This window comes from Haplochromis burtoni, unplaced genomic scaffold (genome assembly GCF_018398535.1).
Source record: "Haplochromis burtoni strain Fernald_Lab_line unplaced genomic scaffold, NCSU_Asbu1 Contig_130, whole genome shotgun sequence".
NCBI lineage: Eukaryota > Metazoa > Chordata > Actinopteri > Cichliformes > Cichlidae > Haplochromis > Haplochromis burtoni.
Window position 1 is genome coordinate 333,895 of NW_024582491.1, and position 18,229 is coordinate 352,123.

General features: G+C 38.3%; 1 protein-coding gene across 5 annotated transcripts in view; it reads left to right on the forward strand.

Moving 5' to 3' along the window:
- LOC102299397 (vacuolar protein sorting-associated protein 13B) overlaps positions 1-18,229 on the forward strand; it is a 306,909-nt gene that overhangs the window by 33,366 nt on the left and 255,314 nt on the right. For all 5 annotated transcript variants that reach the window (XR_006054780.1, XM_014336114.2, XM_042224168.1 and 2 more), the window contains exons 5-12: positions 2,766-2,933; positions 3,812-3,993; positions 4,588-4,762; positions 9,393-9,652; positions 13,132-13,227; positions 14,647-14,769; positions 15,255-15,392; positions 17,271-17,358. Coding sequence is in view for 4 of the 5 variants with exons in the window: in XM_014336114.2 (XP_014191600.1) it covers positions 2,766-2,933; positions 3,812-3,993; positions 4,588-4,762; positions 9,393-9,652; positions 13,132-13,227; positions 14,647-14,769; positions 15,255-15,392; positions 17,271-17,358 (1,230 nt within the window). In the remaining variant the exon portion in view is untranslated. The remainder of the gene's footprint in view (positions 1-2,765; positions 2,934-3,811; positions 3,994-4,587; positions 4,763-9,392; positions 9,653-13,131; positions 13,228-14,646; positions 14,770-15,254; positions 15,393-17,270; positions 17,359-18,229) is intronic.

Genomic DNA, 18,229 nt, shown 5'->3' on the forward strand with positions numbered 1-18,229 from the left:
ACACACACACACACACACACACACACACACACACACACACACACACACACACACACACACACACACACACACACAGAGCCACATTCATGCATGTAAGGAAGTTGCCAGGCACACACTCAGCTCCACTCAAGACAAGCACATACATGCATGCAAGGCCACGCACAAGTGTCATGAACACACATTAAGTATGAGTTGAGTTCATATTATGTCATCCTCTCTTCCTGCTGCTGTGTTTGGTCAGGCAGCAAACTCATGAGAATTTTGTCAATTGGATTATGCTAATACATAGTCGGGCCTGTGCACAAGTGGCAGAACAGTTAACCAATTCATATAAATATTTTCATCAACAGCACCATTTTGTTCTACTTAATTATTGGTTCTGTTATGCCCTGGGCCAGGCATGTAGATACAGGAAGAAAAACATTTGGTTTGGAAAATAAGGGAAAAGCATTAAAGCTTTATATATTTTAACTTGTAGTGACTGTGTTTAACAGTACTTGGGAGGAATGAATAATGCCATTGGTCCTGTGGTTAGGAGGATTTATTGCTGTATATTTTCATATTTTATGGTCGAAACTCCCCTGTCTGTAATATTTTAAGTTATTTCTTACTTTGTTGAGTAATGACCTTACCATGTATGTTTTTCCTGCAAAGCTTCTGTTTCTGGGCGTCACTGTGGCCATTAGGAGGTACTGGTAACACTGCAGGATGGCTCCCTCAGCTCTGTTGAAACCCAATCTGTCATGCTGCTTTTTCTCTTGTGCTTGCTCTAGGCTACTACATCCACCCACTTCCTCAACAGAAGGACTGTCACCCTCACCTCCCTCAGCCTTTAAAAAAGTTGAATTCTGTAATTTCTAGTTTTATATATAATTGAGAATCCTTTCTCTTCATAGCCTCAAAATGTGAAAGTCACACTCTCAAATGTTTTAAATTAATTAATGCATTACATTTCTAAAAGTTATGACCCAAGTTTTTCCAGTGTAAATTCACAGTGTACTAAATAGTTATTATGCAGGTCGCTCATTGGTTCTTTTTTTTGCTCTTTTTATTACTGGCAGATTTTGTCATGAGACATATTAATACATACACTGCAGCCCTGATCTTTTCTTGGTAATACCTACAGAGCCTTTTTTTTTTTTTTTTTTTTTGAGAATTCTGCAAATGTCAGAATTAGTTGGACTGGACATTAAACAGTCATTATGCTACCAGCTCTCTGCTACAGAGTCTCTGTAACGTCTGATTGAACCCATGTGAGAAAACTGCAGGTAATTGTTTGGAGAATTCACATCAAGCAAGTGGGAATATGCAAGTCCTGCCCAGGTGCCACCCCTCACCAAGCAACCCATTTCCATTAGTGTCCTTTTACTTGTGAAAAGGGGAAAAGTTGGAAAAATGCCCAGCCCTGATTATCCTGACCTTTGAGGAGTTCATAAGTTCCTAAATAAATTGGGTTTTTTTTCCCTTCATATTATGGGATTCCTATGACAGGGATTTATTGTGCTTTTAATTGCACTATTCTGTGTATGTACAAAGACCCATATTTTTATGTATGAGTGTGTGTGAGTACTTATTCAGTGAAAGTTGCTTGTGTTTAAGTGGACACAAAGGTGCCTCAGTAGTTTAATGAGCTTGGAAGGGATATAGTTATTGCAATATGTGCATAATTTGGAGTTAAACAGGATTTTACATCTGAGAGAAAGTAGAGCCCTTCAGATTTATTAATACACTGCGATTTAAAGAGCTGCAAATTTTGTTGAGGTTGATTTTTTTTCTTCTTCTTTCCTTTTTTGGATATAAGAATAACATGCCAGAATGGTCTCTTATTTACAAGTCCATAAATAAATAAATAAATAAATAAATTTTTATTTATATAGCACCTTTCAAGACAGAATCACAAAGTGCTGCACATAAGATCACAAGTCATAAAAAGATTTAAAAAGAGAAAATAAAACAGGCATAAAATTAACCAAAAGCAGTTTTAAAAAGGTAGTTTTGAGTTGTTTTTTAAAAACAGCTACTGAGTCCACAGTTCTTAATGCTTGGAGGAGAGAGTTCCACAGTCTAGGGGCCACAGTGGCAAAAGCTCTGTCACCCTTAGTCCTCCTCTTAGTGTTTTTTATAGCAAGTAAGCCCTGATCAGATGACCTCAAAGACCTGCTAGGGACATAGGGCTGTAGCAGATCAAAGTTGTAGGCAGGTACCAGTCCGTGCACAGCTCTGTAGGTCAAGACCAGGATCTTAAAATCAACTCTAAATTTAACAGTAAGCCAGTGTAACTGAGATAATAATGGTGTCACATGTGAGTACTTGGAGGATTTTGTCAAAAGCCTCGCTGCAGCGTTTTGCACAACCTGCAGACGATCCAGAGAACCTTTGCTTAGACACATAAACAGCGAATTACAATAATCCAAGCGTGACGAAATAAAAGCATGTATAGCAATCTCAAGTTCAGAGCGAGATAAAATCGGGCTTAGCTTAGCCACATTTCTTAAATGATAAAAACAAGACCGAACCAGAGATTTCACATGCCCATCCAAGGATGGCAGGGGTCAGTGGTACTGAGTCTACACTACACACTATGGAATGCAGCTCTAGTTTTTACTCTTTATTGTGTCTCAACACAAATGTAATCTTTCATATATCTAATATGTCCTTGTCCATGCGTTTTTGGGTCCTGGTAATTAGGTTGATTGTCTTTGTGTCTTTGTGTCCATATTTTATGGGTTAATATGATTCTTATGTTTTAACCTGTGTGTTTGTAGGCTATGTCCAAAGTCTGATCAGACGTGTGGTGAACAACGTGAACATTGTGGTGAATAACCTGATCCTTAAGTATGTGGAAGATGATATTGTGCTGTCAGTCAACATCACCTCAGCAGAGTGCTACACAGTGGATGATTTATGGGAAAGAGCCTTCATGGACATTACTGGTGAGCAATAGCCTCTTAAATTCCTTGGTAATTAGATTAACTAACTAGTAAACATACTGAGATAGTAGCCCCTATAGTAAACATTTTAATAATTAGTTTTAAAAAAGGACAAACAAATGTAAAGATGTCTCATTTTTAAAGCCAATACTTGAGAGAAGGATATAGTATGCAGATTGAGATATAGTATGCACATGTATGTACAATATATGTAAATGTAGCTTGTTTCCTTCAGGCCTTGTGCTCATATGCATTTACTCTATATGTTGTCTATTATATTATTATTATTATTGCAAATAGCACTGCCTTAAAAGACCGACAACAATGTTCAAATTTCTGGCACAGCAGCAGAGGGAGAGCTTTTCCCTTAAAGTACATCATCATTTGTTGTTTGGGTTTAGCACAGGTGATGTTAACAGGAATAAGCCCTATGTAAAGAGTGCTAGAATTGTGTCTAGAAAAATAATGGCTGCTAATGTGAATCGTCCAACATCAACTCAAGTGTCAATGAAGTTTCTGGAAGTTGCTGGGAAGAGGAAGAGTTCTTCACATACTTCTTGAAAGCAACTAGTGAGTACTGTAATGGTTACTGGCACTGTTTAGACAGTGAAATAATTCTGGAAATAGATCCTGTTATCATTCTGCCAAGGGTAAGTGAATCAGTGTCAAGTGAGAACCTGATGATGTGTGGCCAACCAAGACACACACACACAAACAAACTTTCTGAGCTAGCTCTCTATTTTAACTAAATCACTGATAATGAGAATTTGCTGTCAGGAGCTGTTCTCTGTTAGTGTGTGCATAATTTAACTTGTTTGTTTTTAATGATACCTAATTTTGTTTTAATCCCTTTTTCTTCTCTTGCTTTTTTCTTTGTGCAGCTCCAGAGTTGGTCCTAAGGAAACTGATCAACTTTGCTGACTGCACCGTGTGTTTGGACAAACGGAATGCTAGCGGCAAAATTGAGTTTTACCAGGACCCGCTCTTGTACAAATGCTCCTTCAGAACACGCCTCCATTTTACATATGACAACATCAACTCTAAGATCCCATCTGTCATAAAAGTGAGCCAGCCTGTGATTTTAGGAATAACTCTATAACTGCCATCATCTTACCAAAGCTCAAGGAAATGTTAGGGGTTAATATAATTTCAATATGCTGTTGTCTGAAGATTCCATATGATGGAAAAACTTACATTTCTATTAACAGTTTACAGATGTCAAAGATTAATGTGGCTGACTTTTGTTTGGGCAGCTGTTCTCACATCAATGGCAGGATAATGACTAATATCAGTTAATTGTTGTCAACCAGTGACTTTAAATATATGTGGAAGACAGCTGCTTGTTTTGGGAAGATTTTACTTCCTTCATGAAAATCTAAGTTACCACTAGAAATGATCTGAGACACGACTGAAGTAAAATCGGTGTTAGAATTTTAAGTCAAGTGCTGTTAGTACATACTTTTTGGGGGTACTAATCCATTTTGTATAACTGCGAACACTTTGATAACTGTGAACACTAAGATTTGTTTAGAACAAATATTTAAAAAGTACTGGAATTCTAAGAGAAGATGATAGATGCGTTCTGTATTTTTCATATAAATCTGTACATTAATCGGATCAAATATCAAAATCTAATTTATAGCTAACTATTTTTCAGATCCATACCATGGTGGAGAGCCTGAAGTTGTCCATTACCGATCAGCAGCTACCCATGTTTATACGAATCTTGGAGCTAATCATTGCTCTTTACTATGGGGAAATCGGAGGACACAAAGAGGATGAGGGTGAAGAAGGCACTGGGCATGCAAGGGATTCTGGAGCAAGTTCACCTGGTGAGTGAGATTTCTTATGGAAAGCAACAATAATTCTCTAACACTTTGATTGGTTTGTTAATGTTTTATGTTTAAAACAAGTTTTAAGACAGTCCACAAAAAATCAGTATCATAATAGTAATTAATTATAATTCCGTATCATAATAGTTCTAAACAAATTGTCGTTTTTTTAGTAGCTAATTGAATTTCAATTTTAGACTTGATCACTAACAACAGCTAAAGCATACGTATGTTTTGCTCTTTGAACATTTCAGTGGCTAAGTATGCTTCTTATCACCATAGCATGTTTGAATCAAGTGACATACAAAGCAAAATAAATCAAATTTTGCATGGTCTTACTTCATGGTCATCCCATGACTCTGCATGTTGCCTTATTCCGATCAGGGGCTTTGTCTTTTTTATATGTTGCTGTTATTCCTAAATGGGACATTTAACATCGCTTTGACCATGGTGTGCGCTCCTCCTGCTTTTTCCACAAACAAAATCTGGAGCGTATAACTCGATACAGACCATTGTCATCAGGCCTGATCATCTCCATGTGGTTGGAAGCAGGAGAAAGCAGAATAAGGAGAAGAAACTAGGTTGAATCAAACACAGGTCCACCTCTATCTTTCTAATTGGAGCACATGGTAAATCACACTGCTTATGTCCAGCTGTGAAGCAAAACGCATAGGTGCAGTTGTTTAAAGGCAGACACTGAGTTGTACAAAATTGAACACTCACAAAACTGCACTCATTGACATATATTTATACAGTATACTTTGAATAACTGTGGTTATTTAAAAAAAAAAAAAAAGACATCCCTTTTCCCCTGAACACCCATCTCTTAAAATGCTCATGTATGAAGTGTCAAGTCCTTCTGGGCTAAATCAGCCTCTCTAGCACCAGGAGCAAATTATGGTGGAATAGAAGTAGTGGGCAGAGGGGAGCGTAGACAGCCCCACACGCGGCCCTTTCCTCGCTCGCTCTAACTCCCTGCCTCTTGGCGTGGAACTTTCGTTGCCAGTTGGCGCAGCTTCCAGTTCAGTGTCCAATGCCAGATGTAAGAGTCGGTGTCATGCTACTGCTATGTGGAGCCTCTGAGAATGAATTAGTATCCCATCACAAAAATATACAAGAGGGGACCAGCTCTTGGAACCTGAGCACCCCCAGATCTTGTTATGCTGGAAGTAATCGTCAGAGTGAAGAAGCTGGAGGGGGCAGGGGGGCAATTGTGTGTATATGCACTGTAATAAGTAGGTGTGTGTGTTGAGAGGGCTCCAAACATATTCATAAACATGATTTTAAATGTGTGCATTTCAGATTTATGAAATAAAGCTGATTTTTTCCCTCCTGGAAAAAAAATAAGAACAATAAAGCTAAAATGATTTATTATTTTTAATGACAAAATATAATTTTCCAAACCAGGACAGACAGCCATACATTGAGTCGGAGCACTACACTTGTAGAGACTGAATTGGCTTTCATGCATATTTATTGTTCGTGGGTTATAGTTTGTAGGAAACAGTCATTGTTACATGATTGCTGGAATATGATACCAACATTGTGCATAGTACTTCATAACATTCATTGATTTCCCATAGGCTACTTGAGTCCTGCTGCATATTCTGGTTCCACTGGCCTGTATGTGCGTTTCATTTATTTACTCTTGCTTTGAGTTGGCTTTTGTAACTGATACTGTTGCACTGATTGAATTTTCCTAGTGTTTCTTTGTTTGTTTGTTTTTTTTATAAAATGAGGTTTATTTGTGTGAGGGTGTATATATGTGGTCAAAAGATTGAGTTGAGAGTAAGGAATAAATTCTGTATCTACTGTGTAATGTATTAATAAGCCATGACTTAAGTGGTCTGGTTTTAAAAAAAATTTCAAAGGGAATATTAATTTTTCCCACATGTGAAGGTGTTTTTCTTTTTGCCAATTATTGAAGTGGAAAAAGCCTTGTAATGTGTTTATGTGCCCATGATTCACTGTGGCCGCATGTTGTTTGTTTGAATCGTTTCCTTTTAGGTAAGAGCCAATGTCTCATTAATGAATAGGCTTGTTAGGTGAAGATTGTGCGATATTTGTGTGTCACTAACCAAAACAACCCTTCGGTTAGGATTACATGGCTAGTTTTCTTACTGTCTGAAATTCAGTGAAGTCTGAGAAAAACGCTAAAGAATTAAGTGGTTGGAAACATAGATGACTAACATGCTTGGATGGACCAGCTGGTCACAGCAGTGAAAGTTGTATGGTTTCAAGAAGTATGTGAAGAATTATGCACTGAGGACTGTGGCTGCTGAAGTGTGGCAGGGTGTATGCATCTCTGTGTAACATACATGAGCCCTTATACTTGTTACTTTTCTCCAATATCATATGTGCATGTGGATGGGACTTGGTGTTTAGTGTTTGCTTTGTAGTAGGGCTTAGCCTCCATGTCCCTTGAAGTGTGCTGAATGGAAAGGACCTTCACACAGGAATCAACCAGAAACCACAGGCTGTGTCAGTGTTACTAACCTCAAGTAGCTCTCTAGTGATAATACATTGGTATGACAGGACATTGTTTCGTTTTTTGTAGTGTTACTGTGAACATGGGATGACCATTGAATTGAGTGGTTTAGTGGTTTCTGCTATTAGAGTTAAAATTGCTTTTACGGTAGTATGATGTTAATGTCATGCTGGTATTAAAAATGGTGTAAGTAAGTTCAGTCATGAAAAAAAAAAACGTAGTTATGAATGCATTGCACTATGGTATGTGTTTTTTGCATCAGTGGTTATCTGTTAAGCTTAGATTGAGTCTTAACATGTATGCATGTCTACACAAACACCTGCACTATCAGTAGATAGGAGTAGCCTTCACTGAACGGTCAGGTAACAGTCCACCTCTCCCTCTATAAACATGGAGGGACATCTACTGGCCTGTGAGAGCACTGCCTCTTTTTACTACTTCCCACTCACTTTCTGTGTCACTGTCTCTTACACCGAATCCTTTCCTAGCTTAGGCCTACCCTGCTGCTTGAAGACTCTGGACTAAGAGAAACCATACATGACGCTGACTGTCATGCAGTTCTTCTGAGCTCTACTTAAGGATATATGGACAGTGCTGCAATACATACATTGTTAGTTGGCAGACACTGATTGTACTCCCAGAGCAGGGATACTTCACACCTGTGTGGTCATAGTGCTCAACGCCAAGGCAGCATACATTCTGGCCAGACTACATCATCGTTTGGGAATTTTTCACTCACTTCTAAGGCTTAATACTTCAAAGTGTCCTTAAGCTGCTCTGTTTTGATCACTTGATTGGTGATTGTGCTTTTATTTTGATTGCCTTGTAATTCAAATGTAGACTTCGTCAGGCTGTGATGTGAAGTGAAAGAGTATAACTTGTTAAACTGACACCTCAAAGGCTTCCTTGAGTAAAAACAAAAAAAAAAGGAATGAGCGATGGAATCAGACAGGGAGATTGGGATGGAAAGACAGATAAAAAAGCCATAACATGGGATTTCCAGCTGCCAATTCACAAAGTGAAAGATTTAATTAAAATATGTCATAATTTTCACCGCCTTACCCTCTGGGATTCCTAAGTTGTGACCTCACGGACAATATTGTTTTCTCGTAGAGGACGTGAGGCCACAAGGAATGGAATTACACATTCTTATGTATTGACATCAGCTTCCTCTATCCCAATGTGTATGGAAACATACATGATGGGACCAGTTCAGGGGTCAGGATCAGGAATGGATGGGTGCATGGTGGTTTTTTTGACTGCTCAAATGGTAATTGGAGAAAAAGTGAAGACTTTTGGTTGTTTTTGTAAACCTACCCCGACAACTTGCCACTCTGTGGATTTTCTACAAAGTAGCCAGTGCTTTAGTCAGCTCCACCCCATCTTCCCAAACTTATAGTTAACACTATTGCTAAGTTTCACCTACGCTCCTAGCCAAGCAGTGTTTATGCTAGTGGCTCATAGTTACCTGGACTCCTGCATGGCCTCCATTTTAGTAGTTGGCTTCTTACCAAACATGTGATTTGACCACACGCATAACTGAAATTGGCCTGTGCTGTTGGGTCCAGCACAGACTGCCTTGACCACTGGGTCCAGTCAAAGCCCTCCTCTGTCAGGATGCTGGCTGACAGCCTTTGCCCTCTGGCCTCTGCTGGAATGAACTTCCTCTTGCTCTGTGGAATTCATGCAGCAATGAGTTCATGTAACCCACAAATACTTACACACCTGCCTGCTGGAGCGTTGGCAGAAACTACTGTGAAACTTCCTTGTTCTCTGCTGTTTTTGTGTGTTCTGTTGACAGCTGAAACAACTTGCTAGAATTAAAATGCCCCGAAGGAAAGGGTAAATTAATTTAGTGTGCCGCCCTGCATACAGACACTTCCATTATCTGCAAGTTTCCCCTCTCTTTAACCAGGTTGTATTCAGAAACTGCCACTTTAAATGCATTTACCTGTTAGGGTAAAAGTGTGCTAAAAAGGAATTATGTCACTGTTTTGTTTTTTTTTTGTTTTTTTGTGTGTGTGTGTGTAGGGGGGGTTGCTGATATATAGATTTTTCTCTTTTACTGCAGCTAATTCAGCAGCAGTAAAATCCTAAGTTTATGTTTAAATGATATCTAATTAAGACTTTTATCTCCTTCAGGAATGGATGTAGATACGGAAAGGCGACCTAGCCAAGACCTCTACATACAGTCTGGTAATCCTGATGAAGCAAACCAAGGTTGGGTGTCCTGGGCTTGGTCCTTCGTTCCAGCCATTGTAAGCACAGAGGAAGAAGGAGAGGATGGTCTCTACCAGCAGCGAGAGACGGGAAGCATCCCCAACAGCTCCCAACTCCACACACCCAAAGACCCCATTGTTTCCATAGGCTTCTACTGCACCAAAGCTTCTGTTACCTTCAAGGTAAATAAGATGTTTGAAAAAATAAAATAAAATAAACACATCACCATCTTAACTTAAATACAAAATTATGTTTCGATATAAAATAAATGTCCATTTCCACAGCAGTGGATTGAACATTCATTCGACTTGTGTTAGGCCTGTGACGCTGCTGCTGTTTGTAATATAGCAAGAGTTCATTTATCATTTAGAACAAAGGATTTAACTAAATACCAGCAAATTCTGGAAGTAACCGTCACACTGTAAGGAAAAAAAAAGCTTAAGATGAAAGGAGAATGGCCTCTACAACAGTATAATGATCCTAACCAAGCCTCAATAGACTCAAGCTGAATGTTTTGGAACGGCCTTCAGTCCTCCCAACAAAATATCAATCAAAATAATACAGAACTGGAAGCATTTGAAACAAGAATAAGAGAAAATCCCATAAACAAGAAATGAAAGACTCCTCACAACTACAAAAAGTATTTACAAGCTAGGATATTTTCCTAGAGGAGGTTTTACTAAGTACTGACCATGAAGGGTCATGGACTATATGTAACCCATTGGCTTCTGTAGTCTCAATTTTAAAGCCTCAGTTTAAGCTGTTTTGGCTCTTTTGGAGCCAAAGTAACCATATTTCGATGTTGGATTCATAAATTGTATGGGTGCAATGCACAGACCCGGATACTGGCTAGTTAGCGCTGAATATAGTCAAGTAAAATACTAGAATTTCACTTGGCAGAAATGAAACACAAACTCTTTTATGATCCGTGCCACACAGGAACCTATATAGTTTTCCAGATAAATGCTCCAAACTGCACCAACATCGCGAGCAGGGTCGAGAGGTTTATTTTAGTCACTCGAAATATTGAAGGTGAGGCCTATCAGACAGCTGCCTGTGGCTACAGCTGCCTGTGGCACACCTGTCAATAAAGCAACCACAATCCTTACTTTCAGCCTTATCAGTATCTGCATCTCTGTTTCCCCCCCCCCCTACATCACAGTTGTTACAAAGAGAGAAAATATGCACTGAGCTCAAAACCATACTCCCTACCCTTGAATAATCCTTTTACTTCTGTTAACTTATTTTAACATTGAAAGCTTTCACTGGGGGGGGGACTTGCTTTTCGTACATTTCAGATATGAGGTAATTTTTTTTTACCACTCTGCCAGTGTAAAAGAACCAATCTGTCAAGAATCTGTTATGATTTCTACATTTAGGATGCCTTTAAATTAGAATTTTTTGTCTTGAGTGCATTATTGTCACTCTCACTGGCCACCACACAGTTGCATATTTTAATTTAATGGTCAGTTTCATCTTAAGTCTCAAAAACTGCTTGATCCTCAGGAAGCCCTAATCCTCTTTGTGTTTCTGTGTGCGGTATAGGGGAGGGCAGTATAACCACTAACTAGCGTCTCGGGTCACATTAATGTTTTAAACATTATACATGGTATGATGACTATTCAGAAATGGACCCCAAGCTTTAATCCTGCCTGCTCACTCAGAATAGTTGGAATTCATCTGTGTTTCCTGTCAGATTCAGGCACTTTAGATCACATTACTGGTCTTGTGTGTGTGTGTGTGTGCGCGTGTGTGTGTGTGTGTGTGCGTGTGTGTGCGTGCATGCGTTTGTGTGCGAGAGCGTATATTACTTGACGGTGTGTGATCAGTAAAGGGGAGGTTTGTCTCAGGCCAAACAGACTTTGGTGTTTTTCTAATAATGTTTAAATTGTTCCTGTATTGTTTGAGTTCTTTTAATCAATTAATTGCCTCTCGTCTGCAATAATTGCACACAGCTGAAAGGATGGTTTTTAAAGCGTTCTTGTCTCTTTCCTACAAGGAAGTATTTAGTATGAAGGAATTTTCATGTCTTTGAACAGCCACTGCTTCAACCTGAGTTTGACATGAATGTGAAATCAGAGAGGTATTTTTAGATTGCTGACGCATTACTCCTCAGATCTCTTTGATTAGAAACATTGGCAGTGTAATTTAATGACTTTTACTCACATAATGCATAGTTTAGCACTGACCATTTGTTCCCCTCTTTTACTTTTGCATACTTGCCAAACTCTCATTACATGCCAGACCTCGTGCCATTTTTCATTTGAAGAAACATTGTTTCTTTAGATTGTTTCTCTTAATTATAGAGCCAATAGTCGAATTCAGTTGCTTCCACAGTTGGTTTTAAAACCAAACCAGTGATCGATCCACTGTCAGTGCCACTGTACGCTGATCTGGGCAGACAGATCTTGCCATTACTCACTGGGACTCTCAGGTTGGAGTCAGGTGGCCCCTGCACGTGATTAAACCATCAAAATTGAAAAAAGGGGAAGGGAATGAGGGCGAGAGAGTCTGCTCCATCAGTATGGATAATAGGGCACAGCTGCTTTTTCCTCTACACCTGCTTCCTGTTGAATGGGTTAGGGTCTGCACATTCTGCACTACACCCACTGTTTTGAAAGTAGCCAACCTCAGAAGCATTGCGTTGAACCCTTCTCACCCTGGCCGACTAGTCTTGACCAGGTGCTTTCTCTGTCTGCTGGCTGTCATGCAATTCTTCTCAGCTCTACTTAAAGATATATGGAGATATGTTCATGAGCTTGTGTGGTGCAATACATATATTCTTAGCTGGCAGACATTGATTGTATTCACAGAGCGGGGATATTTCACACCTGTGTGATAATAGTGCTCAACTCTAAAGCAGCATACATACTGGCCAGGCTACATCACTGTTTGAATTATTAAGCCAAAGAAGTGAGTGAGAAATTCCCCAGTGGCCCTTAAGCCTGGTCTGTTTTGACCAGGTGCTCAGTTTCTCTCTTCCTCTCTACTTCCACTATTACTCAACAACCAAAATTAATATTCTGCTGAACCATTCCCCTTTTTATAGTCAGTTTACAAATACAATAAATTGCACATTTCATTTTCCCCTTGGTATGTGAATCGCTTTAGTCATAGTTTTATAGTCATCCCACTAAGGCCAGAGTCTCCTCCAAAAGCAAGGAGGGGATGTCCTGTGGGTTGATGAATGTTCTTGGAATCCAAACAGCACTACAGCTAGCATCTAGTCTCTAATCTAAGAAAATCTTGTTTGGATGCCGTTGTTGGTGGTTTTAACCATTATTTTTCTCTAGTTCTTCACATCGGACACTTCCAAAACCTTTGCTTATTTTTCAAATCATGCATTTGTTTTAACTGTCGGTGAAACCGTTAATGTCCTCGGCTAGCATTTTGAATAAACTGGCCTTTCTCTCATCTAATTTTATTATTTCAAGTTTATTGCTGCAGTTCTTTTTTGATCCTGCCAAATCACGGCAGGTGAACTATTTAAGACATCAGTATTCATCATCCAATACTTTAATTTTTTGGGGACACCAAGTATATTACTGTGTAATTAAAAAAAAAAAGAAGATGGAAAAAAATTAATTATTATTCTTTTCTTGTACTTTTCATGTTTATGTATAAATTATATTTAGTCTTTTTATTTTTATTTTTCTCTTAGTTGACAGAGACCCAGTCAGAGAGTAGCTACTATAGTCCTCAAAAGGTCAAATCCAAGGAAGTCCTGTGTCTAGAGCAAGAGGGAATCACGATTGAGGTAAGTTTAAGTTTATAGTTTCCCCTATCATTTGTGATGTAGTGCATTGTTGTGGGGCTGAACGGAGATAGATATGAATTTTACTATACTCAGTTACACTAAACTGTTACAATTTTTAGCTAATGAGTTATCTGCATATTGTAATTTTTAATTGATGTTGTCATTGTAGAAATGAGAGAAAAGAAAGTAAATGCTATGCATTTATTCTTAAGGAAAATGTGACGTTTTTATCCTGATGTAGATTTCAGCCCCCACCATGAATTGTTCCACAACAGTGGCATTTACTATTATCCACTCTGAACTTTGTTATCTATCACGGCATGGGAAGATCAGTAAAGATACCATTTAGTTACTTACTCATTAGTCACAGTTTGGCTGAAGTTCCTGTTAAATCTCTCCATGAGTACATGAACGAAGCCTTGTCAACTCACTAATCTTTAGCTTCTTGTACACACACCGGAGTCTGAATCAAGCTCACATCTGATCATTTACCCATTTTCCCTCATAGAGAATAGTTTTAAACCCTTTTCTCTGATTACCTGGTTGGAGTAAGAAAGGGGTTTTGTGCCCCTGAGATTTCTACCAGGTGTGAAAAACAGAGTTTTCCAGTTCCAATTTTTATAATTTATGCCTAGTCTCAACGAGAGAAGTTGAGCAGCTTGAACTAGAACTAAATATGAGTGTTGAAAGGAAAGGGGGCATCTGGCAAAAAAGGGGAAACTAGGCCTTATAATAATTGTATGGGGAAACATAAAATGTTTTATTAGATTCTCTGTTTAGCTATCTGCTGGGTAAAGCAAAGACACAGAGAGAAAAGAGGGAAAACCACACCTTTGTGGTTGTAGTAGCTGCTGGACTGCTACTGCACTGAAATATGCATCACTCTCAGTCGAAAAGAGAAGCTGCCTTGCTTTTCTTTTTTTTCTTTTTTTTTTTTTTTAAATCATGACAAAATGAGCCCGCAACCTCAATATAACCACAAACCAGTATAGCATGACTAGTCTTGGTATCCACTATTTTGTCAACACTACATTATACATTTAAAATCTATAATAATTTAGTAGTTAAGTTGGTCAAAGAACATCTGTGAATTATTGAAGTCTTCTGTTGTTTATTCCCATTGGTGTCAGTGGATTGTTTTAAGGCCCATAGATGCCTGGTGTTCTCTTGGCAGAGACTTCTGCAGATTAACAAATAAATTCCCTCATCATTTAGTAAAGTTGTTATTGTTGATTATAATCAATTATTCTATTAAAAGACAAAGACACACACACACACACACACACACACACACACACACACACACACACACACACACACACACACACACACACACACACACACACATAATATGCACACTGTGTCCACTGTGTTCTTGGTGTTAAATCTGAGCTGAGTCTTTCTTTGATTTTATTTCAGGTGCTCATGATGGGGGAGCCCTTCTTTGATTGCCAAATCGGTTTTGTGGGATGTCGGGCACTTTGCCTGAAAAGCATCATGGGTGTACGAGATTTTGAGGAAAACATGAACCGCCGTGAAGAGGTGAACAAAGTATTTGTAAAAGATCACATTAATATTAACTGAGAGTTAAAATTCTAGGAACTTTGAGAAATACTAAAAGAATTTAAAAAGCCCCAAACACTCAAGCAATGTCCCAGCAGCCTCCAGTGTCAGGAAGAGGTTAAAATCTTGTGATGAATTTGTTTTTTAGTAAAGTTCAAGGTCCCCTTTAAAAGAAATATAGAACGGAATATAATATAATATGTTATAATATATATATTAACAAAATTAGCATTTTTGCTATATTAAATCAATAATGGGGTCACCTGAGCTTTTTCCTTTTTTTTTATGAATATGAAATAAATTATCAGATTTTGCTTTTTAGGTGTTTGATGAGTATATAAACATTTTATTTTAAAAGATCTTTCTGAATTTTGTTTGTTGTATGGATTGTATTGTTTCTTCAGCCTGAAACGTGTCCTCTTTGCTATTCACATTTGTCTTTGAATTTGTCATTTTGTGTACAGGATGCAGTGTTCTTCAGCTGTGGGGACAGTCTCAGTAGTAAAGGAATGACGTATCTCACCAACTCTCTTTTTGACTATCGGAGCCCAGAGAACAATGGAGTCAGGGCTGAGTTTATCTTGGATGCTGCTAATCACAAGGTCACAATAACCAGAAGTCTGTGCTATTTTACCCAAAAATATTAGCCCCCCCCCCAACAGAAAAAACACCAAAGTGGAAATTACTGCCTTTTTCTGGGATAGATGGACAAAATGCAGTAGCAGACTATGTTGCGATCCTCAGAAAACATCTACCTTACTTACAGTAAACAGTAAGACAAGCATTGCAATCAAGTATTTAACCAAAAGCAATATGGCTGGAACAAAACTCTCTGACCTTTGCTGGTCATTTACACAGTTTTAATTAAATGAAGCACCTGTAGCATGCACCCAAAAAGAAACAGTCTTTACTCTTTGAATAGAGTATAGTTTAATTATATTTAATATTTATATGTTTTTATATTGTTTGTTTCTTCTACAAAAGTTTAATTGATCTATTAAAAAATAGTAATACTAATTTAGTGTAGTAGAGGAATCTTTTGGTTGTCTAAGTAGTGCTGCTGAAGCCATCATTCTGATAGCTCTCAGCTCACTTCATCAGCCTTTGCAGCTCAAGTGTTGACTCTACTTTGAAATATTCATGACCCTCGATGATACAATTGTTTGGAAATCCAGCCATCCATCTCTTCATGCATAAAGCCTACAACTCAGAGGTTTCAATGTTGATTCATTAGTGGTTTTGAAACCAGCATGGCTTTGATCCATAAGAATGCAAGAGCTATTAGGGACCTCCTAATAAATATTACTCATTAACCTGCCAGTCTGATAAGGCTAGTCTGAAATCTCTGTTTAGAGAAACTGTGGGCAAGTTTGGGGTGGGGTGTTAAATGTGTAAAGGGGGCCTGTGTAATTCTTTCTCTCCATTTCCTGCTTGCTCACTCATTCTGACTGTTTATCGGTGGTTTAGTGTGGTGTAGAAATATAAAAATACTGTGGAAGACAAGGTCAGTTGTTCTTGACCTGCAGACTAATGATGATGAGCCGTGACCGATACACTAACTCCCAGGTAGTTAAAATGAGATAAATTGGATGTTTTTATCCTATATCTCATTTTCATTTGTAAATAATGACCTAAAATAAATAGCATGGCTATGTAAGAATGCTTTAGTAGTTAGCTTTGTCACTCAGGTGAAGCCTTGATGTGACCAGCTGGGATTTTTCTCAGTGGGGTGTATATGTCTTCATGTGTCCACTATGTTCTGCTTTGCATGGACTGTAGGCCCTGTGTGGTCAAAAAACAAAACTGATGAGGTCTTCCTCTAATTTTTTTAATAGTTTTTTTTAAACATTAAATCAATTGTTGTGTAACTTAGTTACAAACTCATTGTTATTATGAATAATTCATTATGTTCTGCAGACTTTTTGCTTATGGGTTCATTGTGTGCTATTAATAGCTTGTACAATAAATTATGAATAACATTTCACAATTTTCATAATGACCACATCAACCATAATCACAGTCATACAGCTTTGATTTGTTAGGAAAAAGTCTTATCATCAAGTAGATAAGATATATATTTCCTTTGGCATATATCCAGCTGAATGAGGAAACTTTCAATTTCTTTTATCAGTAGCCTTTTACTCAATAAATAATAGACTTGGTATCTGGTCAATTCCTTATTTAAGCCTCGTTATTATGACTGAACGTACTGCTTTTTGCACGAAAAAATCAGTCAAAGAAACCAGACTAAGTTAGCACTTTTTAATACAGGTAATATTACGGACTTCCCTAAAACAAACAAATAAACAAAAGACCCTCTAAATATCCAGCTAAGTGGATCAGTGCTTAGTAACTCTTTATCTCTAATTTGACCCCCACCACCATATCTCCCTTGACCCCAGTCATTGCCACTCTTTAAGGCTATCTGCTTGTTTGCTCCCTTACTGCGATATTTACCCAGCTCTACTTTTGTTTGACAGGAGACCTATACAGAGATAGCGGGCATGCACCGTTTCGGTGCTTTCTACATGGATTATCTCTACACAATGGAGGACAGCAGTGGCAAAGGTATTGTTCTAGTTCATCCTCTCTTGCAGAGCTTGTTTGGTCACCTTGCCACCTCTTCTCTCTTTTTCTTTTTATCTGTCATGTTCCCATTTTCTCTGCCTGGTTCACCCTTTCTTTCTTTCGCTCTTTCCATCTCTTTTCGTCTCTCCTCCCTGTCAAACAAGCCCCATGGAGACTTGAAGAAAGAGCTTGTCTTGTTTCAGTCACAGCCACCTGGTCCTTGACCCTTTCTGTCCTCACTCTCACCCTAAACTTACCTGGAGGGCAACTGTCAGAAGTGTTTAGTCTGTGTTGACACATATTTGAGTTTCTCTCTCCCTGGTGCTTGTTGAAACACTGTTTTCCCTCTGTCTCTTTACCTGTAAGCTCTTGAGAAAGTGAATAGACCTCTCTTGCCTAATTAGATGTCACTCTTCCTGGCAGAAGCCTTAAGACAGACAGCGTTCCTCATTCTTTAGTTGCAACTTTAAGTGTTGTTTTTCCAAGTTAGGAATTTCTGACAATCACATTGAGAGATAAATAATGCTTCCTTCAGTCCAAAATGCTAACTTCTTTATTAAAATGTGAAAAAATATAATAGCTCAGTTTTATTGGCCGTGATTGATATGCAAATGCTATTAGGTTATCATGCTTTATAAAGTAGAAATGACTGGCTTTGGTTAAACAAACTCAATAACTCAAAAGGTATTTATTTATTCATATGGAGTATGTCACCTGTGTTGTTCTACGTACCTCCCTCTTTTTTGTGTTTCATTTTAGCTTTTCATGACTTGGCTATTGTTTCCTCAGCTGCTGTCATCTACAGATAATAATCTAAATTAAAAAAAACATTGATACTGTCATTCTGAGCTGTCAAAGTCATTTCTGACGG